The sequence below is a fragment of the Bos taurus genome, chromosome 5, assembly GCF_002263795.3.
Source record: "Bos taurus isolate L1 Dominette 01449 registration number 42190680 breed Hereford chromosome 5, ARS-UCD2.0, whole genome shotgun sequence".
Classification (NCBI taxonomy): Eukaryota; Metazoa; Chordata; class Mammalia; order Artiodactyla; family Bovidae; genus Bos; species Bos taurus.
The window spans coordinates 30,264,899-30,292,859 of NC_037332.1; the positions used below are offsets into that span (position 1 = coordinate 30,264,899).

The 27,961-nt window shown below is 56.6% G+C and overlaps 2 protein-coding genes across 9 annotated transcripts; one reads left to right on the top strand and one right to left on the bottom strand.

Moving 5' to 3' along the window:
* Positions 1-9,274, top strand: MCRS1 (microspherule protein 1). 4 transcript variants are annotated; one of them, NM_001075666.1, is given in 15 exon segments: positions 81-97; positions 1,227-1,346; positions 1,855-1,993; positions 2,342-2,480; positions 3,093-3,251; positions 3,399-3,508; positions 4,442-4,550; positions 4,833-4,971; positions 7,159-7,234; positions 7,594-7,622; positions 7,732-7,824; positions 8,012-8,094; positions 8,279-8,366; positions 8,592-8,719; positions 8,839-9,274. In NM_001075666.1, coding segments are annotated over 14 exon segments (1,389 nt in total). In that variant the 5' UTR covers positions 81-97; positions 1,227-1,336; the 3' UTR covers positions 8,926-9,274.
* On the bottom strand, positions 9,265-27,927 carry KCNH3 (potassium voltage-gated channel subfamily H member 3). 5 transcript variants are annotated; one of them, NM_001192371.1, is made up of 15 exons: positions 27,844-27,919; positions 26,175-26,408; positions 25,610-25,744; positions 24,413-24,546; positions 23,740-23,983; positions 23,213-23,370; positions 22,920-23,127; positions 18,461-18,742; positions 17,980-18,179; positions 17,343-17,592; positions 12,529-12,746; positions 11,501-11,832; positions 10,993-11,099; positions 10,316-10,392; positions 9,265-10,236 (listed from the first exon to the last, which is right to left on the bottom strand). In NM_001192371.1, the coding sequence occupies exons 1-15, from the start codon at positions 27,917-27,919 to the stop codon at positions 9,667-9,669; spliced, it is 3,225 nt and encodes a 1,074-aa protein (NP_001179300.1). In that variant the 3' UTR covers positions 9,265-9,666. The 5 variants fall into 5 exon arrangements, with proteins under 5 accessions (NP_001179300.1, XP_024847445.1, XP_024847447.1 ...); XM_024991677.2 differs by having other exon boundaries at positions 9,276-10,236; positions 10,355-10,392; positions 27,844-27,927; XM_024991679.2 differs by lacking the exon at positions 27,844-27,919 and adding an exon at positions 27,439-27,527 and having other exon boundaries at positions 9,276-10,236.
* Between the last annotated feature and the right edge of the window lie 34 nt (positions 27,928-27,961).

Genomic DNA, 27,961 nt, shown 5'->3' on the forward strand with positions numbered 1-27,961 from the left:
AGACCCGGAAGTAGACGAACCTCACGGAAGCCGGCCTTGGCCCTGCGGCTGCTGCCGTCGCCGCGGAGAAAGTGTTGGAACTGGCAGCCTAGGAATGGTGAGACTTCGCGGTTCGCCTTTGAGGATTCTGAGGAGAGTTGGGGGTGAAATGGGGTTTCCCAGAATGCTGCCGGGTACGATCCCCCCAGGTTTGGGGCCCCGCCCCGGTAGCGCCCCGAAAATCTGCGCATGCGTGGGCCGGACTGGGCCAGAATCTGGTCCGAGAAATTACGCATGCGCAAAGGTAGCATGCCAAAGGTGGGGTGAGAATTAGCCTGGGAGTTGACTCCCTTCCCCCGCCACCGGCCCCTGGGGCTTGAATCAAGGCTCCGAGAGCATCAGGGTTCATTCGGCGCTTTGCTTTTGAGTTGCAGTACTGACTTCACCACTTGTATCCCGAGCCCCTGAAACAGACCCGGACAAATTCCCTACTTTGGGTGTGCATTTGGCGGGGAGAACGAAGGGCGGAGGGCCAGAGAAGGAAGGGGACGCAGACCCTGCCTCAGTGTAACGGCGGCATCGGGCTATTCACCCTTTCCCCAAGTGGCTGAACTCCCAACCGTATCCGATGGAGCGGTTTGACGAGCGCTTCCTGGTCAGAAGCGTCCCTGATCAGGAGGGGCAGGACCGGATAGTCCCCAGCACCTGAGTTCTCCGGGTCTTAGGCGAGGGTCCCCCAGACGGCGGTTGATGTTTGCTCAGTGACCAAGCCGCGTTTTTCAACTTCCACGAAGTAACGCCCTCTAAATCTTTACCCAAAGCTTCAAATGAAAAAAAAAAAAGGTAGACTGGTTGGAGTCCTATCTCCTTTTCCTTTCCCGTGCTTTGGACTGGGAGGGGAGCTGAGTGGGCAGCTGACAAAGCAAAAGTGAGCCAAGAATCTTTTGTTTCTTGCTAGTTTGGAGTCAAGGCCCTTCACCTAGGGGCTGTTAGTAGAATTAGAGGGGTTTGTGAACTTCCTGAAATGTGTACATTTTTCTAGGGTCCCTAGCTTTTATCACTGTCTCAGAGATGTTGGTGACCTTCAAAAGGCTACTGGTTTATTAGGGTCATATTGGCAGAATATATTGTGTCTTTTCTGGTGTTTTTGCTAGCTTATGGGATGCTGAGGACCAGTTCCAGTATAAGGAGGTGAGGCTGGCCAGATGGAAATCTGAGCCTCAGGGAGCCTCATTTCTCCTTTGCAGAATCTCCTCTCGGCCTCTAAGCTCACCTGGTCAGAATCCTTGGATGAGCCTGTGGGACCCTTCCTTCTAGCCCTGTGGTTTGGAACCAGTGGCTTTGGGACTGTAAGAGGATGGACAAAGGTAGTATGAGGCCGGGCCAGCTCCCCAAACGCTCAGGCGCCAAGCATCTGCTGATTCCACCCCGTGCCTGGCACGTGTGTCTTTCGGTCCTGGCTGGGCATTGCCACCTCCCCCTGGGCCAGCACCACCCACGTACCTCTCGGCAGAGGCCACAGTTGACTGACTTTCTGTTGAGCTGCTGCTCTTTGGCATGGCTGCATTTTGATGGCAGAGGGAGCAGTTATGCCCAGAGCCCGGTGTGTCGGCATCACCAGTCTGACCTGAGCACCATGTGCTGCACGACATGACACGTGGCACCGGGAGAACTGCCCAGCGTGGAAGGTCTGGGCCCAGATGGGACTGGATGGCCAAGGAACTCCCACCTTAAAACCTCAAATGTGAAGGAGGCAGGGGAGGGACCAAGAGGGCTGGCTGGGAAAGGGGGGCTGAGGAGGGGTCCCCTGTGCAGAGGCTCAAGGCTCTGCTTGGCAATTAGGAGCTCTGACTTCACCACTTCTCTTTTTTCTAGATTCTCAGGGGCTGCTAGATTCATCCCTCATGGCATCGGGCACTGCCAGCCGCTCAGAGGATGAGGAGTCACTGGCAGGGCAGAAGCGGGCCTCCTCTCAGGCCTTGGGAACCATCCCTAAACGGAGAAGCTCCTCTAGGTAATAAGGATTTGAAGGGCCAGAAACTGAGACTGCAGCATGCCTTCACCCCTGCACCCCTCTGGGGCCTGCGTTGGCAGAGGCTTGTGCTTTTCCTGACCTTACTGAGTATCTCCTTGAGACTGACCAAGGGAGGGAGATCTTAGGTCTTTGATGTGAAGTCTTTGTAGTGTGGTACCCTGTCATCTCAGAGGGGTGGAGCATAGAGGTTCCATGCCTCGACCACTGAGCCAGAGCAGTGAGCACTCTGACTGCTGGGAACCTGCTCTTCTTTGGAGGCTGGGTGTGGGTGAGTGGGTACTGGGGGTGGGGCGTGGAGAGCTCACTGAGTAGGTTCACTCTTCACAGGTTCATCAAGAGGAAGAAGTTCGATGATGAGCTGGTGGAGAGCAGCCTGGCTAAGTCCTCTACCCGGGCGAAGGGGGCCAGTGGGGTGGAACCAGGGCGCTGTTCGGGGAGCGAACCTTCCTCCAGTGAGAAGAAGAAGGTGAGGATTGGGAGAATGGGGAGTAGCAGGGGGTGGGGGCCAGTGCCAGATTTCGTGTTTCCCCACAACCTCCGCCAGCTGGCAAGAGCCCTGCAGAGGAGGCTTGTGAGAGGATCAAGCCGCCCCAGCCCCAACCTTAGATGCCTCCCTCCTGGGAGCCCATCTCACTACTCCCGCTTTCTTGCTGCATACCCCCCACCACCACCACCCTGTCAGCGCATCCTGTATCACATTCTGTGTGGGAGGCATAGAGCGTGCATCTATTCTGGGAGCAGACAGCCTGTTCCCAGCATTGCTGGGTGTAAAAATAACCCCCAGGTGGCATTGCTCTGGCCCCAGACACTGTACCAGCAAGAGTGTTTTCCTGGTATCCTCCCCACCCACCCTCCACACCGGGGCTGGGGGCACCATCACCAAAAAGAAGACCCCATATGGTCTAGGACTGTGTAGAAGTACTTTGATGGGGGCGGGAACGGGGAGGGGCTGGTATTAGAAAGCTGAGCTCCCTGCCTGTGGCTTCTTGTTGGGTGGGGCTGTACAAAGCTCTGGGTCTGAAACCCCAGCTGCCCTGGTGCCAGCTCTGAGCTCACTCTACTCCTGCCCTCTGCCCAGGTGTCCAAGACCCCCAGCACACCGGTGCCACCCAGCCCTGCCCCAGCCCCTGGACTCACCAAGCGTGTGAAGAAGAGCAAACAGCCGCTGCAGGTGACCAAGGACCTGGGCCGCTGGAAGCCTGCGGACGACCTCCTGCTCATCAGTGCCGTGCTGCAGGTAGTGCTTCCTACCACAGGGGTCTTGTTCCCTTTTCCCCACTGCTGCCAGTTCTCAGCCCCCAGCTAGCCTGGCAGTGTCTGGAGGTGGCATGGGAGGGTATTTCCCAGTTCCAAAGCTGGAACAAACTGCTCTGGGGTCTTGCAGACCAATGACCTGACATCTGTCCACCTGGGTGTGAAGTTCAGCTGCCGCTTCACCCTGCGGGAAGTCCAGGAGCGCTGGTATGCCCTGCTCTACGATCCTGTCATCTCCAAGTGAGTGAGCTGGCCCCGGTGGCAGCACGGTACTGGGGACACCAGGATTTGGTTCTGGAACAGAAAGAATTGTACAAGGGAGGGGGCTGGGAGGCATGGCTCCCTGGGGCCTGGAATTCTCTGAGATGATACCAAGACCTCCCAGGCTTTGGGGGGAAGCTTCTTCCCGATATCAACCTTGCTAGTCCAGGCTGGATGCTGAGAAAAAGGGCCTGGAAGCCGAGGAAGTAGCACTAGAGAAAACACCAGAATGAATGCTGGGAGCCCTGTCTTACTGCCATATGCATGGTGGTTTAGGGCGGTCCCCTTCAGCTTTCCCACACTGACCTCCCACAGTTTCTTCCTTCATAAGAAGTGGTTGGAACAGAAGAACACCAGGGTCCCTTCTAGTTCTAGCAGTCCAAGTTCCAGATACACCTGTGCACACGCACAACACACACACTTCCTCCTCGGGCACTTCATTTGACGTTATCAGAATAATGCTTAACATCCATCTTCTACCCCACAGACACTGGTGCCACTTAAGCTATAGCCACAGCCCTGATACACCAGGAAATGCGCAGGGCGTGGTTTGGGGAAGAGGAGGTGTCTAGTGGGTGGCCGCTTTAGCCAAGTAAGGGCGAAGGTCTTGGGGCAGGAACAGCAACTGGTCTTAGGATTGCCCTCAGGACTGGCCTCTAGGCAGCTGTGCCCTTGAGTCTCCTCGCAGGGTTGAGCACAGGAGCCTGAGTTTTCTGAATTGCCTGTTCACGTTTTTGACAAACCCACGAGGCCACAGGTGCCTTGCTCATGACCCTCGGGCTCTTCTGTTGAGGGCCTGGATCTTTGAGTTGTGGATCGCAAAGGCCTGCAGGCTTTGAAGAAGTAGGAACCCCAGATTGCTTGACACCATGTCTTCAACCCTGCCGTGCTTTCTGTCTCCTTTCTTCCCAGGCTGGCCTGCCAGGCCATGAGACAGCTGCACCCAGAGGCCATTGCAGCCATCCAGAGCAAGGCACTGTTTAGCAAGGCTGAGGAACAGCTGCTGAGCAAAGTGGGATCGGTAAGGCTGAGGGCCAGTAAGGCTAGAGGGTAGGGTGGGAACCAGTCACCTGGAAAACTGACTGCAGGGAGGCTGTACTGCCTGGGGACCTACCCTGCAGACACATGGACACCTGCAGGGCCTCTGGACGGGGTCCTCTGGGAGAGCCAAGCCTGGCTCCTGGCTGGCAGGAGCTGTCACTTTTTCCATCTCCTGATGGGGACTGGGGCAGGGGGCTCAGATGGTGAGGCAGGGGCAGGACAAGGAAACCCTGATGCCCAGAGCATACTCCCTGCCCTCCAGACCAGCCAGCCCACCTTGGAGACCTTCCAGGACCTGCTGCACAGACACCCCGATGCCTTCTACCTGGCCCGTACTGCCAAGGCTCTGCAGGCCCACTGGCAGCTCATGAAGCAGTATTACCTATTGGAGGACCAGACAGGTAACTGGGCCCAGGATCTGGCAGCGTGGGGGTGCGTATGTATGAGTGTGGAGGGGGCTGGATGCAGCCGCCCTCAGTGCCTTGTAACAAATACTCAGTGGTTCCCAGGGTCTTGTTCACCTCTTTTTGCAGCAGAAACCACTTCCAAAGGGAGGGAGCATGGCTGGAATGGTCTTGATGGTAAAGGTAGCCAGAATTGCCTAGAATCCTGAGCAGAAAGACTGAACAAAGGGTCTCCCACTTCTCGATTAGTTTGCTTTTTTGACATGTTTGACAATTACATAAATACCACGTTAATATTTTCTTCATGAGTAACTTTCAAACTTGAGTAAAATGCAAAAGTCTCTTTCGGTGCTCACCCTCCCCCCTTTCCTTCCTTGGAGATAAAGACCTTTTTCTCTAAGCCTTTCTGTCCTTTCCCTCTCTCCACTTTCCTCCCACCAGGCTGTGGGGCTGCCTTCAGGCCACTCAGAAATCCCCGCGGGGGCTTCACACCCAGGCTGCCTGTCTTTCTCTTTCCCAGGGGTCGGAATGCTCTCCAATCGCTCTCTTCCCTTGCCAACAAGACACTCACTCTCCTAATGAGTATTAGGAAAGTGGTCCGATTGGATGGGAAGAAACTCTTCAGTTGGATTTAAGATTCAGGGTCAGACCTGCATAGTCCGAGCACACTTTACTCTCGCTTCTTAAGTACTATTGCGTGTTGGCTGCCATGTAGTGGTTCACACTGATCTGAAAATCAGGCCGTGGTTCTGCCCTTCACCCTACTCACTAGGTCTTGTAGCTTCTGGATAATAGAAGATTCCTACCAGAGGATTTTAGGAAATCTTGTCAGGAGAGGCCCCATCTTCTCTTCCTGAGGATCTTTGAATTCAGTATGCAGTGCGCCACCTCCTTTATTCCTGCAGCTTCCAGATCTCTGCTGCTCGCCCAGGCTCAGCTGTCACTGACCTCCCACAGAGAGAGCAGACACCGGATAAAGTTTATTTTTGCTGCTACAGCTAGCTCCTTTGTCACTCTTTTGAAAGTTATCTTGTGTAAATTTGCTAACGTAAAGGTATAACTTTTCAAGAGTCATGTTTTGTGAGTATTTGATTTCTTGGCTATTTGGTGCTTGGAGTCTCTAGCAATAGGGAGCATAAATTGCTTACTTTTCAAGTCAGCTGGGTGTTAGGTTGGTAGGATTCAGGCAGCTGTGGCAGGGTGACTGCCCCAGCCCCATCTCCCACCCAGTCTGGACTAAGGTGACGGCGGCGGGGGGAGAGGCGGTAGTGATGGAGCATTTGTGGCTGCTGTACAGCCTCCCTGTTGCTTCCCCAGCAGTGATGACATCTCAGGGGTTGTCAGGCTCCTAAGCCAGCAGTTTCACTAGCTAGTGGAGCTCTTGCTGAGCAGACATTGCAATCCTAGGAACCACTGACCATGAAGCAGGAATTCTCAGATTTGGGGACCCTAGCCCTTTCTACATTTTGACCACAAAGAACTGAAAAACTTCCATAAAACTTTTTCATTAAAAAAAAGTCAGTATTTATCCTATTATCTGGTGGATATCTGACTACATTTGATTGTATTCCATTTCTATTTTTTGGAAAGAAAAGGCATTTCATGGCCTGTTAACCCGTCATGACCCACAGTTTGAAAACACTGGCTTTAAGGCTCCCTTCTGACACCTCCTGAATGAGACTTGACTGTCCTGTGCCTCTCAGCTCCTTGTGGCAGGAAATGTTTGGAGCATGTGATGTAGTATAGGGAGCAGTTTAGACTTGGAATCAGGAAAGCAACCTTGATTTCTGATTCTGTCCTGAACTCAAGTCACAGAGCTTAACCCGCCCTCTGTTTGCTCGTCTGTAACGTACAGCTTGTAGTCGTGCCTTCCCTGCACAGAGCAAGTTCTGTAAGCGGGAACTCTTCGCACACTGAGAGAGCGCACAAAGGTCAGCTTTCATTCCCTGCACTTTCTAGAACCACCTCTGCCCCAGCTAACCCTGGGATGCTCTGTGCCAGAGTAGCACGCAGTCTGATCTGCACGCACTCGTTACCCGTGTCCAGGTCGCTGTTGTTGATTTCAGCGCGAGGCCGTCCCCACAGGGCTCTCCCTACAGTTTGTCCCATTTGCTCATTGTCTGCCCAGCGTCTCGGGGGTGAGTGGGAGCATTGGCACTGACCCTCCCTCCGTCCTTCGTTCAGTGCAGCCGCTGCCCAAGGGGGACCAAGTGCTGAACTTTTCCGACGCAGAGGACTTGATTGATGACAGTAAGCTCAAGTGAGTGGCTGGGGTCACAAGCAGGGCACAGAGAGCCGTGTGTCCCCCAAGGACTCCCAAGGCAGCTCCCGCACCACCCAGCCCTGCCTCTCACTGCAGAGCATGGAGCCCAGCCCATATTCGGCCTGGAGTCCCAGCTGCAGCTGTTGGTGCCTGGTCTCCCTGCTAAGCCCTCCTTACCCCAACCTCCACCCTTTGTACATGACCCCTACTCCAGGGAAGGAGGCTCGGCTGGGACCAGAGGAGCAGCCTACAGGGCCGCTGGGCTGCGGGACCCTAGTGAGCCAAATAGTACCTAATAGTGATGGCAGGTAAGCTTGAATTGGAGCTTGATTCATCCTTCTCTTCTCGCCCCCCAGGGACATGCGAGATGAAGTCCTGGAACATGGTGAGCGTGCCCTGGTGGGAACGTTGAGGGGGTGGGAGCTCCTGCTGGAACAGAAAGGAATAGTACCAGGTGCCGGTGACCTCACCCCTTACACCCCACCTCACCCCAGAGCTGACCGTGGCTGACCGGCGCCAGAAACGGGAGATTCGGCAGCTGGAACAGGAACTCCATAAGTGGCAGGTGCTGGTAGATAGCATCACAGGTGAGGAGTCCGGGGGGCCAGCAAGCTCGAGCTCCCACTCCCTTCACCACACCTCGAGCACCCTGGTTGCTGGGCTGGCCTTACCCTCCTCTCCTAGACCTGTAGCTCCTTTCCCTCAGGGGATCCTGGCCTGGTTCCCTGCCTTCCACAGTGGGGCTCTTCTCTGACACGAACTGCTCTCCCCCAGGCATGAGCTCCCCAGACTTCGACAACCAGACCCTGGCAGTGCTGCGGGGCCGCATGGTGCGGTACCTGATGCGCTCTAGAGAGGTGAGGCCAGCCCAGCCCTCCCTGTCCTCGTCCCCATCCCCACACCCCCTTGCGAGGTTCCCCCCCTGTGGATCTTCCCCTCACAGCCCTTTCTATGTCTGGTCCTGATCTCTCATCTTTCCCTGGCCTGTGTGGACCCCTCCCGTTCCTCAGGTCCCAGCCCTCACCTGCCCCATTTTCCCAGATCACCCTCGGCAGAGCGACCAAGGACAACCAGATTGATGTGGACCTGTCCCTGGAGGGTCCGGCCTGGAAGATCTCCCGGAAGCAAGGTATCTGCAGGAAGCAGCATGAGGAAGTCCCTCCAGCCCCGGGACTTGACCTCCATGGGAACCTTGGGGACAGACAGGGGCTGAGGAGCTGGCATTTTAAGATCCCTAACTTAGGGGTGCTGGGTGCCTTGTAGTGTCCCCAGGAAGCAGAGGGTACATGTGGGTTTCAGACCCTTTTCTAGCTTCCCTCATCCCATCATAGCCCTTTCCTTTCTTTTCCCATAGGTGTCATCAAATTGAAAAACAATGGTGATTTCTTCATTGCCAATGAGGGCCGGCGGCCCATCTACATTGATGGACGGCCTGTGCTGTGTGGCTCCAAGTGGCGCCTTAGCAACAACTCAGTAGTGGAGGTGAGCTGGGGAGAGGTGGAAAGGCCACAGTGAACCCTGGGGTGTGGTGAGCCAGAGTGTAGGCCTGGCCCTAGCCTGACTCACCTCCATCCTCAGCCACCCTTCTCTCCTGCCCACAGATTGCCAGCCTGCGATTTGTCTTCCTTATCAACCAGGACCTCATTGCCCTCATTCGGGCCGAGGCTGCCAAGATCACGCCACAGTGAGGAGTGGCGGTGGGACCCATGGGCTCTCTCTGGCCTCAGTGTCCCCTGCCATCCCAGCCCCTGGAGCTGGAGACTCAGGCTCTTGGAGAAACCAGAGTGGGCAGCGGGAGACTCGGCTCCTGGCCCCTCGATCTGAGCCTCTGCGGGAGGGTGGGGCTGGCCCTGGGGAAGCACCTGAGGCTGGGACCCTCAGCTTCCTTAGTGCCAGAGCCCCTCCTTCTCTCTGCAGACGATCCTGCCCTTTCCCCCAGATTCCCGCCTTTGCTCCCTGTCTTCAGCTGATTATTAATAGCTTCAGACTTTTCTTTTATTATTTTTCTTTTGTAAATACAAAGCATTGAGTTCCAAAGTAGTTTCTTTATTCTCTTTTTAATATAAAAAACATGGTGACAGGTGAGGCAGGGGCACATGCAGGGGATAGCAGAACCCCTCCTGGGCCTCGGGCCACTGCCCCCCAGCCTGCAGAGGGCGACAGGGTGGTCAGAGGAGCAGGCTGAGGGGAGCAAGGGCCCCAGGAGTAGGAGCCCAGAGATTCCTGGGCTGGGGCCTGCCCCTGAAGTTCCCGTCCACCCTGTGAGTCCGGGGCCAGGCGTTCATTTGCTGTCTAGCTCCCTGCCCTGAGTCCGCAGGTAGCACGGAGTCCCCGGTGGGTGGGGGGTGGCTGTCCCCTTCTCCACCCTGAGCTTGGGCAGAGCAGCAGATGGAAGCAGGTCTGGCAACACTGAGTTCTGAGGCTGGTGGTCAGACCCCTGTGCCTTCTTCCTGGGTCCACTGGACTGTACCAGAGCCGTGGCAGCCGATAAGCACCATCTCCAGGCTATGGGGCTCCCAGGGCAAGGCGTGGCCCCCCGAAGCTGGTGGGGGCTCTCCGGTGCTGGCAGCCTCAGCCTGGGTCATGGGCTCCGGGGGCCCAGTCCTAGCCCCTTCCTCGGGAGGCGGTAAGCCAGGGGTGCTGGGCTCAGGGCAGAGTTCTCCTGAGCCTGGGGGCTCCGAGTCAGAGGTGGAGGTCCAAAAAGCAGTGGCTCGAGGCCATGGTGAGCTCTGAGATGCAGGGGGGCCCCAGGGCCAGGGAGCCATGAGGGGAGGGGGCCCTGGACGAGGGTGGGGCCAGGTCCCACTCAAGACAGAGCCAGCTGAGGGCTGTAGGCAGCAGGAGGATGCCCCAGTGTCCACACACAGGGGCTGCAGCAGCCCAGAGGCCCCGGCCGGGCAGGGGCCCTCCCCTCGGGGTGCCAGGACCAGCTGCACAGCCTGGCGAAGGGACTGCAGCCCCTCCCGCATCTGCAGCACCTGCTCAGACAGCTCCATCACCTGCAGGGAGGGTGGGCGTGGTCAGAGTGGAGCCGGGACCCGCCAACAGCAGGCACACCCCACCTGGCCCCTCACCCACCGCCTGCCGAAGCTTGTCCAGCGTGTCTGTGTTCCTCACCTCGCTGGGCCCAAGGGGGACAGTGAGCAGGCCGTTCTCTGTGGACAGTAGGAAGGGGTTACCAGCCAGGGCTGGTCAATGAAGATAGCGCGGGGTCCAGGCCTCTGCCTGGTGAGCACAGACCACACTGGCCTGGCCAGGCCTGCCGCCAGGAGCAGCCATTTGTAACCTTGCCCGAGTTGCTGAATCCAGTGCAAACCGCCAGGGAGCCTCGGGCACACTGACTCGGGCTTCCCCCTTGGGAAGCTGCCTTCGTGATTGTCTCTTGTTCTGTCTTCCAGGCTAGGGGACACTCTGAGGGCTGCCGGGCCTGCCCGGTGGTCATTTTCAACTCTGCTTCCCCAGCCCTGTATCTCCCGCAGTGGGCCAGACACTTCTAAGGGTTTTAACAACATTATCTCATTTAACATGCACAACCACCTTTTTACAGATAGGAAGCTGGCAGCAGAGATCTAAGCTCCATTTCAGCTACCTTCCAACACCAAGGTGCTGGTGTTACCCACCAAACTCCCCCGCCCAAACCATGCAGATGGATGAGGGCAAGAAGGCATCCAAAGTCTGTGCCCTGCCAGTTTCTCAGAGGCCCCCAGGGCAAGGGGCCTGCTCTGCCAGCCTCCCCACGGACTGAGCCCTAGTACCTGGTCCAGGAGAAGGGCTGCTGCTACATTCCGGGCCAGACTGCCTCACACGGAAGGAGAACTGGGGCTGGTCGGAGCCACAGCCGTCCTCAATCCCATCTACGACCCTGCGGACGCAGGCGCCAGGGCAACAAATCAGTCAACAGACAGACACTGCAGTGTTCTGTTTTACAGGACAAGATGCCCCACTGTCCACAGAAGCTACAAGAGCTGGAGCTAGGCCAGGGGCTTGGGGTCCCAAGAGAAGGGTGGAACACGTGGTCCCTTTTTCCCTAGGAGCTTGCAGTTTCTAGCTTGAGCGGTATGAAACAGCAAGAGTTCTGAGCAGTGCATGGCCTGAATGGTGGAGTTGGGGCAGGGAGGAGGTGGGGTAGTCAAGGGGGCTTCCTGGAGGAGGCTGAGAGGGGTTAGGATGGAAGGATGGGCATCCAGGGCAGCAGTGTGGCTGGCTGGGGACCCAGCCCTGTCACTAGCTCTGCCTGACTTCAGTGGCCCAGAGCTCGCTCACCTGGGGCTCAGATCTGGGGGCACATTCCATGGCACGGGGGGCAGCCGCAGCCCCTCCAAGCTCCGAGGGTGAGTTGAGGGGCCGGCCTCAGCCTGCAAAGCCCCAGCCCTGCCTGGCCGCCCTCTGCCACCCAGCCGGGACCGGGGCACAGTTCGCCGCGGGGATAGCAGCTTGGCAGCTGAGGACGAGGAGGTGCAGCCAGGGGACAGCAGGGGGCTGGAGGGCTCATCAGCTGGGGCTGGGGAGGCTGCGGGGCCCTGCTCCCCGTCTGTCTCCTTCTCCTCCAGGGTGGACATGAGGGTGTTGTCGCCACTCAGGGAGCTGGTGTCCGCCTGGGGAGAGCAGGGGCAGGGACTCAGCATGGATAGCACCCCAGTGTCCCACTCACTCTCCCTGCCAGGTCTCACGGTCCTAGAAGCCAGGAGCTGTTTTTGTTAAAACAGATGTGGGTGTCTCTTATCTCCTGAGGAGGAGGCTCAGCAGGGGGAAGGGGTGTTTTCCTGCTGCCATCTCAAAGCCACCAGCCCTGGAGGCGTTCACTGTCCCTCAAAATTCTAGCCAAGCACGGACACGCTGTCTCTCTACTTGGTCTCTGAGGCACACTGAACTGTCCAGGAGGACCCGGTACTAAAAACTGGTTTGGAATTAGTGACATAAGGCAGGGAAACTCAAAAGCCCCCTCAGAGTGGTCCTGGGTCATGGCAGCGCACTTTGCAGAGGTGGCCTGACCTGAGGGCACCGCCCATCCCCTGCACACAGCCTCCTTGTCTGGTACCAGTGGGTTTGGTCAGACTCTCCTGGGCCAGGGAGAGCAGGAGAGGTGGCTGAGCAGGACAGGGCTGGGCTCTAAGGGCTGGTGTGAGGGAGTGAAGGGGCGGGAGAGTGTGGAGCCACCCCCATCATGCATGCAGTGCTCACACCAGGCCATGCGCTCACACCAGGCCATGCACTCACACAGCACCCCCACGGACCCCCTTTCCAACTCCCCAGGCCTCCAGCCCTCCCGCGCACAGACCCAGCGCCCTCACCTCGGCGGGGCCTCCACCAGCACCCAGGTTGTAGCTGAGCTCCCCTCGGAGGCCCCGGCTGAAGCGGGGGGCAAACTCGGGGTACAGTGCCAGGCTCTCATGCAGCCCGGCCAGCTGCAAACACTGTAGGACGCAGTACGTCAGCCCCTTCACATCGGCGTTGGCCTTGACCACCTGCTCACGCCGGGGCAGCTCACAGCCGATCAGGTCTCCCTTCCCTGAGAAGAGCCAGCAGAGGTCAGCAAGCCCTGTCCCTCAGCCACCAGACAGGGGATGCCTGGGGCCTCTCCAGCCAGGACAGGAGCGGGGGGGCCCAGACGCTGGCCAGCCCCCGCTGCCCGCCTCACTGGCTTCTCAGAACAGCCCGGTGGCCCGGGTGCTCAGTCACCTTTGGGGTCAAAGCACTGTGCTGAAACACCCAAGTTTTAAGTCTAATGGTCTCCAAGTTGCATGTGGATCAGAATCCTCTGGGAAAGTTAAACCTATCAGACTCCCCAGGGAAGGAGCCCCATCACTATGTACAGAATCATAATATCTACTGGAGCCCACGCAATTGTTTTTAAGCCCCGTGGGTGATTCAGATGGAGCTTGTCTAGGAACCAGTATGTGGAACCAGCAAGTTAGTGCTGTGTGTGTGTTGGGGGGAGGGAGGGTCATGTTATTGCACCGAGCCTTGGTGCCTCTTCTACATGGCAGATCCTGTCCTGAACTGAGTCTGTGGTGCTTTCTTCATCTTACCAGAAGGTGTCAACGGAGGGGTTCCCCACCACCCAAGTGAGACTGCCACCTGGCTGACAGCGATAGTAAAATGGCATCAATTCGAGTCCGCACCCCAATCTCAAGAGATGTTAAATTGCAGGGTGGGAGGGGGGTGTGGGGGGAACATATGACTTAGAATCAATGAAATAGGATGTCTCCAATCAGGGACATGAGGATTAAATGAGTTTGTATAAAGTATTGGTCACATAGATGGTCGGTCAAAGTTCATTTCCTTCCCTTCCCTCTCAACAAGAATCCCCTATAGCTGATTCCCATCAGGGATGGCTGGCCACCGGGGCTTGGGCAGAGCACTCATGGCCCTCACAAGGAAGCTCAGCCCACAGCCAGACATTTCACAAGATTAGACAGCTTTTCCTCATCCTTAAGGAAAAAGATGGCTTGCCGCCACCCCCGCTGTGGGCTGCCTCCCGCTGCCAGCAGAACTCACTGAGCTTAAAGGCCTCCTCTAAATGTTCACGGACTTTTGCTCAAACTTAAGTGTAGAACGCATCATCGTTAAATCTTATTTTCTTGGCTCCCGGCCATCCTTCTGGTTCCTTCTGAGAGCTGTTTGGATCTCAGTGTGATCATCTGATGAATGAGCTCTCTCTCCTCATGTGTGTCATCTGGAAATAGGATAAGGATGTATTTCTTGTTCTCATCCAAGAGGGGAGAGAAAAACAAGAGATAGGACAGGACCAAGGATGGAGTTCCGTGCCACTGGTCTTGGGGACCAGCTTCCAGCTGACCTCAGCCAGAGCTTCCAGCTCAACTCATCAAGGCGTGTGAGGTCCTCCCCACACCACCACTCAGCTCATCTCCCTTTGTCTTGCCTCTGTCCTCCCCCATAACTAACTTTGCATGCTTAGCTGTTAGTTTATACACAGGGGTAGAGGCCAGAATTGATACTGCTAGAGATGCGTGAGCCTTAGATGCCAGGAGCAGGCAGCAAGCACCTGCATGTTCAACTAAGGAGGCAGGTGGGAGATGGGGTGAAGGCAAAGCAGAAAACCAGGCTATCATGAAGGCTAGGGAGCCAGGCGTCCATCAGGGCGTCCAGTGCAGCCAAGTCAACAGAGGAAACCGTTCATCTGGAACATACGGGCAGGGACAGGACGGATCAAAGGTGGCGTACGTCCCAGCGTGGAGAATTCTGGAAGCAAAGGTGGGCCGTGGGCAGCGGCCCTCCTTGAGGCTGCCTTCACACCAGATACGGGCATTCTGAGACCTGGCGCCTGGCATCAAAGAGGGATTCTTGCAGGACCCATGCCAGCTGCCAGCCACGCTGCTTCCTCAGCTCCAAGCTGAAAGCCATCTGCTTAATAATCCACTGGACAATCTTGCTTTGGAGTGACCAGTTTGCAACTGTCAAAATCTGCTTTTTTGCCTTTCTGATTTATCTCCAGTTCCTCATAATTTCTCCCGGATTGCCAGCCATACGTGAATGGCCATAATTCCATTTGCTCAGGGTCCTGGCATTAACTGCACGTAGGGCCAGAAGCCAAACTTGTGAGCAATGCCTCTCTCGGTTCTCATGGTATTTCTTTCTTCTGTTCCTGTTGGAAGACCATCCTCAGAGACGAGAGGATGGACACACGGTTGCTGCTGGCCAGGTGGTTCTCCAGGTGAGTGACAAACTCCAGCCTCTCCAGGCAGCAGCAGCTGTCCCCACAGGGAGTGTGCAAGCACTGCTGCCTGAGGACTGGCTGTGGTCCGGGCACCTTCCATCTGTATGTGAGGCCCTCTGTTCCCCACAGAGACCACAGCGTCCCCACAGCCCTGGAGCCTGCAGCCCCGTGTCGCCCACCACCCTGAAATCGCGCCCTTTTTGCGGGAGGACTCTCCCCAGAGCAGAGCACTTAAGAGCACAACGTCTGAAGCCTGAGGTTGAGTTAGCAGGCCAGGTTCTAGCCCTAGTGGCCTGCCGACTCATTAACTTCTCAGAGTCTCAGTCTCCTTCCATGCAAAACAAGACTGGCAATAGTTTCTCCCGGCTGGGTTTTGTGAGGTTTGCGTGAGTTGAAGCATGTAAGGGCCTGGATGCAGGGCTGGCTCCACTGTAGGACCCCTGGGGCCAGCACTGTTACCACATCCCTTCCACAACTGCAATCTCTCCCTCTTATCTAAGGGACTGATCTAAGGATCAGTCTTTTCTTTTGCCAAGAAGGGAAATGTATTTGGAGCCTGAGCTCTGTTGTCACCCATCTCAATCCCGGGCCTGCTCTAGGAGAGTAGCATCTCCTGTTTTCTAACAAAAATGGCATACACACACATACAGTCGATTAATCTTCGACAAAGGAGGCAAGAATATACAATGGAGAAAAAACAGGCTCTTCAGCAAGTGGTGTGGGAAAGTTGGACAGCTGCATGTAAATCAATGAACTTAGAACACTCCCTCTCACCATACACAAAAATAAACTCAAAGTGGCTCAAAAACATAAGACATGGTACTGTAAAAGCCCTAGAAGAGGACATGGGCAAAACATTCTCTGACATAAATTATACTAGTAATTTTTTAGGTCAATCTCCCAGGGCAATAGAAATAAAAGCAAAAATAAACAGATGGACCTAATCAAATACAAGCTTTTGCACAGCAAAGGAAACCATAAACAAAATGAAAAGACAATCTATGGAATATATTTGGAGAAAATATTTGCAAATGATATGACCAACGAGCTTAATTTCCAAAATATACAAGCAACTCATACAACTCAACAACAACCATAATCACAGCAAAAAACAACCCGATCAAAAAAATGGGCATTAGAACTAAACAGACATTTCTCCAAAGAAAACATACAGATAGGCAACAGGCATATGAAAAGATGCTCAACATCGCTACTTATTAGAGAAATGCAAGCTAAAACTCCAATGAAGTACCACGTCACACTGGTCAGAATGGCCATTATTGAAAAGTCTACAAATAACAAATGCTGGAGAGGGTGTGGAGAAAAGGGAACCCTCGTACACTGTGGGTGGGAATTTGAGTTGATGCTGCCACTATGGAAAACAGCATGGAGATTCCTCAAAAAACTAAAAAGAGAGTTGCCATGTGGTCCAACAATCCCACTCCTGGGCAAATATCCAGACAAAACTCTAGTTCAGAAAAATACAAGCACCCCTATGTTCATAGCATTACTGTTTACAACAGTCAAGACATAGAAACAACCTAGATGTACATTGACCAACACATGGATAAAGAAGAGACGGCATGTATGTATATATGTATATGGGAATACTGCTCAGCCATAAAAAAGAATGAAATAATGCCATTCGTAACAACATGGGTGGAACTAGAGATTATCATACTAAGTGAAGTCAGTCAGAAAGAGAGAGAAATGCCATATGATACCACTTATATGTGGAATCTAAACTATGACACAAACGAACTTATCTACAAAACAGAAACAGACTCACAGACATAGAGAACAGACTTATGGTTGCCAAGGGGGAGGGAAGATAGGGAGGGAGGGAGTGGGAGGTTGGGATCAGCAGATGCAATCTATTATATATAGAATAGATAAACAACAAGGTCCTGCTGTGCAGCGAAGGGAGTATATTCAATATTCTATGATAAACCATAATGGAAAAAAATATTAAAAAGATTGTGTATATATATGTATAACTGAATCACTTTACCATAAAGCAGAAATTAACACATTGTAAATCAACTATACTTCAATAAATTAAAAGAAAAAAAATAGCGTTCATGCCTCCCTTTTTCCTGCCTGAACACTTGCCAGCACTTGAATCTTTAGCATTTGATTTTTCCCCCTTGACAGAAAGTGCTCCCTTCCGTCCTCTCACAGACCAAAGGCTGGCACTTGGCTCTCATCCTGGCCTCCCGAAATCCAGGAGATGAGGTCACTTCTTCGTGTTGCCACCTGGTGGTCACCGGGTCCGCTCTTAGCTTTGCCTAGGGCTCCACGGCTGCTACCGACCCCACCCTGGCTGCTTCTCCCTGGAGGCCTTGCCCACATCTCTCTGCAGAAGGGACCATGGTTCCACCCGCCCCGCTCCCCAGCCCTGGCATCCTCCACTTCGCCCTCACAAACCTAGGATGGCGAGCACAGTTCCGCCCTTGAGCACCTCCATGGAGCCAGAGCAGACGAAGTAGAGGGCCTGGAGGGCGTCGCCCTGGTGGATGAGGTACTCGCCCGGCGTGCAGAAGGCGGGCCGCAAGGCCAGGGACAGCGCCCGCAGGCAGCCCCGGCTGGCCGCCTCGAACAGGGGCAGCTGCAGGACCTCCTTGTGCAGGTGCATGGCGATGTCAGCGCGGAGCTCGTCTGGGAGGCTCTGCAGCAGCTGCGGGTGGCACCAGGTGGGGAAGGTCAGAGTGGAGAATGGGAGCAGCCTCCCGCCAGCCCTTTCCACCCGGAGAGCCTGAGGAGCAAGGGGAGGCGTGGGAGGGACCGGCCTCCCTCCCCTCCAGCAGCCCTGCTTTTCTCCACCAGGCCTTGGGCTTGGACGTCAGTGAGCAGGGCCTGTAGATCTAACGATGGTGGAGAGGGGCCTTCGAGCCGGCTTGGCTGCCTTCTGCTCCTCCCCGCTGTCTCCCCAGGAGAGAGCGGAGGCACGGAGGTCAGAATGCTGCCTCCCTTGCCCTCCAGCCCGGTCCGCGGAATCTTGGGCGGAGCGCACGCTCCTGGAAGGAGCAGAGGCTGGAAGGGCCGGCCCTGGAGGCCTGCGCACCTCTGTGGTGTCGATACCGTTGTTCACCGCCCAGGTCGCCTGGAAGTACTCGAGCATGCGCTGCTTGAGGGGCTTGGGGATGCGGTGGATGCGGATGTAGTCGCGCAGGTCGCGGGTGCGGCTGTGGTACAGAAAGCGGCGGGCGTACATGCGCTGGATGATGGCCGTCACGTTCCCAAACACCACCGCGTGCATCAGGGCTGGGGAGGGGGGCAGAGGGGTCACCTCCAGGACCTGCCCAGCCCGGCCAGCCACGTGCTGGACACACCTGTCCCCCCAGCTCCCACTCCGCCCCCACGCTAGGCGAGGCCCCGGCTGCCGTGTGGCCTCTCCCGGCCCTGGCCTCGGGTTCCCTGTTCCTCTAAGGCAGACGCACCTCGGGGAAGGACCTGGGGACCCTGCTGGGGGTGGGGAGGCCGGGGCATGGCCGAGGTCATGAGTCTGGGACGGGGCCCTGGACCGGAAGCGGGGCAGGCCTCACCGCCGATGAGCATGGTGCAGATGGAGAAGATCTTCTCCGTGTCCGTGTTGGCGGACACGTTGCCGAAGCCCACGCTGGTGAGGCTGCTGAGCGCGAAGTAGAGGGAGGTGATGTAGGCGCTGCGCAGTGAGGGGCCGCCCAGGAGCTCAGGCCCGGTCCTGTTGGCCTCGCCGAAGCTGCTGCTACAGTTGTCACTCTGGCCCGAGCTGTTCCCTGCGGCAGGGCTCCGGCCCACCAGGTAGTAGGGGGTCTCCAGTCGGCGGGCCAGCTCCTGCAGCCAGCCTGGGGAGAGGGCAGGATGGCACTGCTGCACTGTGGCCACCGTGTGCATGCTGCTTCCCCTGGGGTGAGGGGGCACCTGGCTGCAGACCCACCCTCATGCTTCTTTCCAGGTGTGTCCCTCCTCTGCCAGCCTTGCACACCCCATCCTCCCTTGATCCTCACCAAGACAAGCCCATGAGGATGAGACTGTCATCTCCCCAGACGGTGTCTCTAGGTGCTGAGGCTGCAGTGAGAAGTGCTGCACCCTCCTCCCCACGGTGGCACTAAAACCAGGCAGTGAGCCCAGCTGGAGGGGGCACAGGGGCTGGTGGGCTCGCTGTACCAGCCCCAGCCTCACTCCCAGGCCCCCCTCCTCTGCCTGATCCTCCTAGACTCTTCTCACTTTTTCTCTGAGCTCCGGAAAGCCATCCTCCATTCAGTCCCATCCTGCCCCACAACCACACACGCCACCCAACCTCGTGCACATGTTCTCGGGCACGGCAACACGGATGTGTGCCTATACCCCATTGAGGCTATAGTTGTGCTCCACGCAGTCAAGAGGACAAGGACACACACGTGTGAGCACAGTTCCAGGAGCACAGCCATGCCTGTGCACACTTGGGAGAGAGACGAGGACACACAGGTGCTTGCACACTGACAGCCAGGTAGGAGAGGGACACACCTGCATGGACATGAGCACAGAGGTAATGAACACAGAGGCTCTGCACACACACAGACACAGGCCAGCCAGGGACACTGGGAGGACAATGAAGATCGCCCCAGTCTCCCCATCAACCCCACATTCTCTGGTCAGACTTTAGAGGGGGTGGGACTGCGTACTGGGGTCTCTCAGGAGCCCACAGCTGCCCAAAGTCACTCAGTCCACCTGGAGGGATGTGGGAATTCTAAGGTGTTAGATGAAGGTCCCCAGGGTCCACAGAGGCCCCAAGAGTCCTGGCAGAGGTGGGGGCCACGGAAAGCCAGGGAGAGAGGGAAGCTCTAGCACAGGGGTCCAGAGGGTGGGCTCAGGATCACAGGCTGCGGTTGGACCCACCTTTCCACATACCCCTCCCCAGACCCCTAATCCACACTCACCCTAACAGCACACACACAGCCCCCTGTGGTCCTCACACCCCTCCTCTCACCCCCAGCCCTTCATTCAGGAACCTCACACATGTGCCAGGAGCCAGGTGACCCCCAGGAGCTTCCTGCAGGGGAAAAATGTACCCAGCACCTGAGGGCCCTGGGGTGGGGCTCAAACCCATATGCTATGGGCCAGAGTTAGACGACTTCCTGAAAGAGGGGGCACTGGTGCTTGGTCTCAGAGGATGGGTGGTTTTGAGATAAAGAAACTGAGAGGGGCTCATTCCTGATCTAGGGAAAGGCCTGGACTAACCTAGAACTGGCAGCAAGTACAGGCAAGTAGCTTAGCTAGAATGTGGGGTCCACGCTGGGGAGCAAGCTCCAGGCTGAGGAGTTGGGGGTATATGTGAAATCCTGAGCCAAGGCGAGGACTCGCCCTCCTGTTACTTGAGATGTGAGAACACAGGGAAGTGTACAGAGCTCTTCAGTCGTTATTTAGGTGGGCCGCTGAGGTGAAGCCAGTTGCTGGGGGAGAGGGAGGGGGCTGGAGGCAGGAGAAGGAGCAGGATGAAGGGAGGAGCCCCTCCTCATGTAGTCTTGGTCCTGGGGCGTCCACAGCCTCTGATGCTGGTGGTGGGATACTGCCTCTGCTCGTGAAGGGTCAACTGCAGAGGCTGTTCTGGAGGCTGATGTCCCCAAACGACCTCCCTCAGTATTTAGCACCAACTTTTGAAAATCCAGCCCATCTCCACTGGGCTAATGGGACTCTGGGGTCGGAACTCTGTGTCCACACCCGGGGCAGTGCAGCTGCCCAGAACCAAGGCAAGGAGGCCAAGGGAAGGCACCTCCCACCAGACAGAGCTGGGCCAGCAGGGAGTGCCACTCTCCCCAACGGACATCCCTGCCTGGGTGGATTTCAGCAGGTCTGGGTGCAGGTCCCACCCAGTTAAGGGTAGTTTCCCTGGAGAAGGAAGGGGCAGATGAAATTGTGAAGGACTTGGAAACTCCCCTAGAGTGAACTAGTGTGTGTGTTAGTCGCTCAGTCATGTCCGACTCTTTGTGACCCCACAGACTGTAGCCTGCCAGGCTTCTCTGTCCATGGGATTCTCCAGGCAAGAATACTGGAGTGGGTTGCCATTCCCTTCTCCAGAGGATTCCTGACCCAGGGATCAAACCCGGGTCCCCTGAACTTCAGGCAAATTCTTTACTGTTTGAGCTACAGGGAAGTTCCTAATGTGAACTAGTACCAGCCCCAAACAGAAAAACCCTCTGGAACTTAGGGTTCAAGGTATGATCTGCAAAACAGTCAGACAGCCCCCTACAACCCCCATGCTCTCCATGGAGGGGCTCAGAGCTCCTCTGGGAGCCAAAGGTGCTCTTCATGTCATCTCAGCAAGCCCTGTGAGGTGGTCAGAATGGAGAATTCACGTGGACGCAAGACTCAGGCGTCTGGATCCTGCTGGGGAAGGCAACTGACCCCAGGGATTTGCAGGAGTCTCAAGAGACTTGGGTTCAATCCTTGGGTGGGGAAGATCCCTTGGAGTAGGAAATGGCAACCCACTCCAGTATTCTTGACTGGAGAATTTCACCGACAGAGGAGCCTGGTGGGCTAAAGTCCATGGGGTCACAAAGAGTCAGACACAACTGAGCGCTAATGCACACACACACGACTTTGGGGTCAGGGCTTTGCGTCACCATTACCTATCTCCCAATCCTCTGACCTCAGAGCTGCCTCCACCACAGCCTCCCTCTGGGAAGGGCAGGTGCCAAGGAGCTGACACTGTCTGGAACATTCTGGTTCCTGTGCTCAGCAACTAGAGCTTTGGGGAATATCCAAGTGGGCCTCTGGGCTACACACCAGTCTCCGTGGGCTTTGTGAATGGGGGAGGATTCACAGAAGTCTCCTCGTCCCCGGGCACTGATCAGAGCACGTGTCTAAAGCCAACCTGGACTCCGGGTGACTGACCCCACCAAGGAGCAGGTAGTCATAGGGGGGCGTCCGAGCAGCTGGCCTCTTGCCCACTGACTGGAAACCGGGGCTAAAGGCCAGTTACCAGGAAGTTGCCAGAGGGCTGGAGGGCGTGGGCGGAAGAAGGTGTGTTCAGTTTTGGAACAGAATGGTTTGGAGAGAGGACGGAAGCTGAGATGTTCACGCAGTGGTGCCAGTGGAGTCGCCCAGGGAGAGCAAGGTGGGGGAGGAGGGGTCTGAGGAAAGCCCGGGGCAGGAGGAGGCCTCATCCTGGGGCAGAGAGGTGGCTGGCAGGGTCAGGTGCTCTGGGGACTTCAAGGGGATAAGGGTTTGGTCCCAGAAGGTCACTGTGACCTGCAGGGTGACATTTTGGGTTGAGCAGTGGGGGTGGAAGCCCTCCTGGCAGGAGTTAAGTCGTGAGTGGGAGGTAAGCAGAGGGAGGAGCTGTGAGCGTGGAGGTGAAATGAAGGAGAGTGAAGACACTGGTGGGGCGCAGGGAACGGCTGCTTTTCAGGCAGGGGGAGGCTGACACGGATGAGAGAACGTGCTGCCGGAGGCAAAAAGAGCGGGGAAGGGGCCTTAGGAGCCAAGGTGGTGGAGAATGAGCTTCCAAGAGATTGGTGGGAAAGTGCCAGGCATGTGAGGAGCCCCTGATCATGGGAGACCATGGGAGACCATGGGAGACCATGGGAGAGAGGTCTCCTGAGAGGGGTGGGCTTCCCAGGTGGGCAGGGAACAGAAGCAAGTGCCACAGGCTTGACCACGAGGAGGCCACGATGGGTGAACAGCCTCTCCCAGGCAGCCTACCAGGCTTTTTCCACAATAAGGGGCTGCTGGAGAGTGGGCCTGCCTTGAGGGGGAGGCTCTGTCACACTCCCCTCTGCACACACACACCAGCCCCCGTCTCCCCCTCACACACACACACATACTCGCACACACGCCCCAGACACACAGCTGTGAGCATGTACACACGCAGGCTTGCACACATCTCTCTGACACCTTGTATCAGCTCACAGATATCCCCTGACACACACTTGAACTCACATTTCCCTGACACACACACCCTTGAGTGAACAGATTCCTTGGGCACATGTACATACACACACACACACACACACACACACACATGCAAGCAGCCTCCAGTACCAATCTCGGGCAGCTCCGAGGCGCTGCTCTCAATTTCCCGCTGGCCAATGTAGAACCAGACGCAGGCCACCCAGTGGGCGAGCAGGGCAAACACGGCCATGAGCAGGGTCAGCACCACGGCGCTGTACTGCGAGTAGCGGTCCAGCCGGGGGAGCAGGCGAAGCAGCCGCAGGAGTCGCACTGTCTTCAGCAGGTGCGCCCCGAAGTACTGCAGTGGGGGGAGGCGGGGCAGTCACCCCAGGGCTGGCCTGGCCCGTCCCACCCCCGAGCCCGCCCAGCCCGACCGCACTGACCACATTGACCTTGAAGGCGTGCAGCAGGTCAAAGGGCAGCGCTGCAATGACATCCAACAGGAACCACGTGGTAACGTAGTGGAGGCAAATGGACTTGGGGGCAAACACCACCTGGCCTGACTTGGACACGAACGTGGTACGGAAATTCAGCACAATATCTGTGGGAAGTCAGGGCGGGACTCAGCGTGGGTTGGGGAGAAGCCACACTTTTTTGGGCCCCTGGCTCAGTATGTGACACTGGCCTGGGCCCTTTATATGCATCGTCTTAGTTTTCACAGTAACTGCAAAGGGTAGGTACTGTTATGCCTATTTGATGATGGGAGAAACAGGCTTGGAGAGGCTATGACTCGGTCGCGGTCAAGTGACCCATTAGCAGTGGGGACATATGGACCCGTGGTCCTATTTCAAAGGCCACGGGTCATAAACAAAGGGAGGGCCAGGGGGACAGCAGGGGGCAGTGGAAGCCATGCAGACTATCCCCACCAAAGCCCGGGGGTCGCCAGGGGTGGGACGCAGAGTGCACATACCGAGAATGAAGAGGACCTCCACGGCCAGGTCGCAGACACTGGGGGGGCCACGGGCGGCACTGGGCTCCCGGGCTGTGCTCACGCACACGCTGTAGGGCACGGTGACAGCCACGTAGAGGGTGGCCAGCAGGATGAAGCCATCCCAAGTGGCCCTCAGCGCCCCACAGTGCAGCAGGATGAAGGGCGACTTCCGGATGGCGGCTACCTTGTACTCAGGCAGATTTGGCTTCTCCCCAAACACCCCCTAATGAGAGGCAGGGCAGGGCCAGGCAGGGAGGACAGTAAATTGGCACAGGCTGAGTTTGGATAGAGTCTGGCCTCCTTTCTCTCCCTGCATTCTCAAAACCACCTCTGGCACAGGTTTTAGAGCCCACTGGTTATAGATCAGAAGACTGAGCATTAGGGAGCTCCAGTGACTCAGCCAAGGTCACACAGCTGCTTAGCAGAGGAGCCAACACTGAGCCAAGGGCCATCTGACTCCAGGGTCCAAACTCCTCCTTTTACCTTTGACAACTCAGGCAGGTGACACTCTCGCCACAACTCCCGAAATGCTAGTGGAGCCTGAGTGGCCCCCTGAGCAGTCTCTCTGTGGTCGGCTCCGTTCCCCTTCTCCATCTCCTCAGCCTGCCCCCCCAGGGCCCCCCTCCCACACACACCCTAGCGCACAGTCCACCTTATTGAGCTTGTGCTTGCCCTTGGGCTGCTTCTGCAGGTGCCCAGACAGGTGGTAGAGCACAGCCCGGCTCCGTCGCCGGTTGGCATTGAAACCTTTGGATCCAGCCCGGCCATATCGGCGTCGGCCACCACCTGCAAAAGAACAAGGGCTGGAGAGAAGGGCGGGGGGCGCGCACACACTTAACCCTGGGGTGTGGGGGTAGACACCTGGTGCTGGCCCAGGGACTGGCTCATTGACTAGTTAGACTATTCAGAGCTGGGGCTCCAGCGTTTCTCACTTCCTAGAGTCATTTGCCAACAACCCCAGCAACGAGCAGTGCTGAGGGTGCATATGGACCCTCCTCCCAGTGCCTTCTTCTAGGAGGGGGACCGGGGCAAGGCAGGAGAGGATCTCCACTAGGAAAGGCCTGAGAGAGGAGTGGGGAGATGGTTCCCAGAGTGGGGGAGTGCTGAGCTAGCAGGAGGCCAAGGGGCAGAGTTGCTGCAACCCTTAGCTGGGGGATGGGAAGAGTATCCCAGCATTAGCAAATGGCAAAGAGGCCTTGTGGCAGCTTCCGTTAACAGCTCTGTGAGCTGTCCAAAGGGCACTCCCAAGCCCTAAGAGGATGCAAGAGGGGAAAGACCACAAGGACTTAAAGGAGGGTTTTAGCTAGGGCTCCCCAGACAGGTTTGTATGAAGAAAAGGAACCAGGTGGGCCTCACTAATCAGTGGGAAAATGGTACTTCATGGACACTAGTGGAATGTGTTTTTTTCCGTTTCTTAGTAAAGTTGACGTCAAAACTCCAGCTTTTGGGACTTCCCTGGTGGTCCAATGGTTAAGACCGCCTTCTAATGCAAAGGGTGTGGGTTCGATCCCTGGTCAGGGAGCTAAGATCCCATGTGCTTGACAGCCAAAAAACCAAAACATCAAACAGAAGCAATGTTTAACAAACTCAATAAAGACTTTAAAGATGGTCCGAACCCAAAAAATCTTAAAAAAAACCCCAACAACTCCAACTGTGTCTCAGCAAGCTTTCCCACCTGGGCCTGCAGAGATGAGAGAGCCACAGGCTTCTTAGACAGCAGAGCAGGAGTCAGTCAGTGCGGGTAGGGTGGGGGGCCCTCAAGCCCACGCTGGGTACCACGGCCCCACCCAGGCTGAGGTACCCAACACCCCAGGCAGAGCAGCCAGATCAGTGGCCCCTGGACACCCACCTGACTCCTTCCAGCTGTCAGGCCCCCCTCGGTTCTTGGTTTCACTGATGTCCTTGTGAGAGACCAGGAAGAGGGCCACCTCCCCTTTCTCATTCTTTATGGGTATCACATCCAGGAGACACCAGAACGGGAGCCCTGGGCATGAAGACACAGCTCAGCTCCCATTTTCTGTGCTGCCCAAGATGACAGAGGGGCCATTGACACCCCTTAGTTAAGGCACAAGCCAGCTCCACTTAGGACACTCAGGCTCGATCGAGCAGGGAGAGGAAGGGCAAGGGAGAGCAGAGTGGACATTCAGACATGTGTGTTCAGAGATCTGTCCTGCTAAGTAAGATGGGCAAATTCTTCTGCTGGGGGCGGGGGGAAATCCAAGATGGGAAATAGAGGACTGATTGAGATTGTGGTGAGGACCCAAGAAGGTTGAGAAAAAGGAGATGGGAATGTGGGAAGATGGGATGAGATGGGGAGATGAAGATGGGAGTGGAAAGGAGGGACTGTGGATGGGGTGGGTACCAGGCTGGGTGAGACCAAGAAAGTAAGGCAGGCTGGCCAGACGGCCCCTCACCACTCTTCCGGTACAGGATCAGCTCAGCCTTGAACTCCTTGTGCTCATCCAGGGCCTTGCGGATCTGTTGGCGGACGAGCTCACTTGTGTCTGGCCCATAGAGGAAGGAGCAGGCGCAGCCCCGCTGCATGACCTCGGCCCGGGAGAAACCCGTGAGGTCACAGAAGCCATCAGAGCAGTAGACCACGGGGAAGAGCCCCGCCACCTGGGCGTTGCCCAGCACGAAGTTACTATCTGCAAGAGAGCACCTCTCAGAGCGGGTGTGTGGTGAAGGGACACGAGGTCTACTGCCTTCCTTTAACACTGCCTGCCATCAAAGGGGGGGTGTGACAATCTTGGGACTCCTGCCTGCGAGTGTTTGGGCTGGGGGGCTGGGGGAGGGTTAGGACAGGAGCTGTTCATGAACTGGAGTTAGGATGTCGCCTGTGTGTCAGTGCCCTGCAAGGACCCATTCTTAGCATCGTGTGTAAGTGTATTTGAGAATCGGCATACCTGAGCCCTGAGGCTGGTGAACGCAGCCCTGTGTGGGTGCTCTGCTCTCTGGAGTGTGAGCTGACCAGCCAGGGGTAAGGAGTGGGACTGGGGATGTCTGCAGGAGAACTGCAGGACCAGTTCTAGGACCGCCTCAGCCCCACCCCAGCCTCGGCCAGGTTCCCTCACCTGCCAGGTGCTCAGGTGGACCATTTGGCTCCTCCCACTGAGCCTCGCTGGGAAAGGCGATTCAAGCCATCATCTATTCTGCACTCTGCCTGAGCCCCAGCTGCCTGACCTGGCTCGGGAGTTAGTGAATGTGATCCACAATGGGGGTGTAAGGACGGTAGCTGAGCTCTGGCAGCCTGGAGCCAGGAACGTATTGGGGGGTGGGGGGCACTGAATCAGCAGGCTACGGGAGCCAAGTGCAGGCAAAGCAGAGGGAGAAGCCTGAAGGGGTCCTCAGAGAGGGGCTTCCACCCTCTATGAGGAGCCAGAGACTGAGGTAGAGAGCTGGGAAGCCCCACTGCGGGGTGGTGGGGGGTGGGGGTGGGTGGCGGTAGTTTGAGGGAGGAGGAGAAGGAAGGGAGCTTTCACGACTTTCCAGGGTTCAGAGCCATAGAAAACCATAATTCAGAACTCTGGTTGCCTTCTCCAAACTTCCCCAGTCTTGGTGGGAGTCCCCAAACCTGTCTATTTGGGGATAGACGGGCTCAGTGGGTTTAGGCAGTGAGGTGAGCTTGAACCAACAGTGCTCTCCGGAGACCGGTTTACTCTATCCTGGTTTGCAAACCTCTTTTCTACAGCAGTTTTTTAAGCCTCTGGGCTGTCTCTTGACGCTTCCTTGCCTCACTCCCCAACCTGCCAGTTCGAGGGTAGTCGATGGGACAGCGCCAGACGCAGGGATGGGATAGATTAGATTAAGTAGCTCCGGGTTCTCTCCCCCAGGCACAGAGAGCATGCCCGGCTCCCAGACTGAGAGTTCTAGTCATTTCGCCTGGTCTGGGGCAGCGTTGACTTTGAATTTTTCAGAAACGGCATCTGAAAGGAGACGGTGGTCCCAGCTTAAAGTGGGGCTCGGGGAAGGGAAGGCGAGAGCAGGAGGGCTCCAGTCTGAGATGTCAGGGTACTGGACTAGAGGGAACCCTGGCTAGGGACAGCTGGTCCGGGAGATAGTGGGACGAGGGTCGGGACTCACGCGTGCCGTCGAAGCGCGTGGCGATGGTGTCCAGGAAGGTGTTCTGCGGCGCCAGGAGTCCCCGCATGGCCGGCATCTTAGGCGGCCAAGGCCGCCCGCCCCATCCCTCCGGGGCGCG

What these genes read in the sequence shown, in the direction of transcription:
- MCRS1 (XM_005206296.4), top strand. Translation starts at nt 1,884, where the DNA reads ATGGCATCGGGCACTGCCAGCCGCTCAGAGGATGAGGAGTCACTGGCA. An exon ending in TCATCAGTGCCGTGCTGCAG is followed by an intron (nt 3,252 to 3,398) that starts GTAGTGCTTCCT and finishes GGGGTCTTGCAG; the next exon opens with ACCAATGACCTGACATCTGT. An exon ending in GCAACAACTCAGTAGTGGAG is followed by an intron (nt 8,720 to 8,838) that starts GTGAGCTGGGGA and finishes TCCTGCCCACAG; the next exon opens with ATTGCCAGCCTGCGATTTGT.
- KCNH3 (NM_001192371.1), bottom strand. Translation starts at nt 27,919, where the DNA reads ATGCCGGCCATGCGGGGACTCCTGGCGCCGCAGAACACCTTCCTGGAC. An exon ending in ACGCCTTCAAGGTCAATGTG is followed by an intron (nt 23,128 to 23,212) that starts GTCAGTGCGGTC and finishes CCCCCACTGCAG; the next exon opens with TACTTCGGGGCGCACCTGCT. An exon ending in AACTGTGCTCGCCATCCTAG is followed by an intron (nt 12,747 to 17,342) that starts GTTTGTGAGGGC and finishes GGCTCTTCTCAG; the next exon opens with GGAAGGGAGACCTGATCGGC.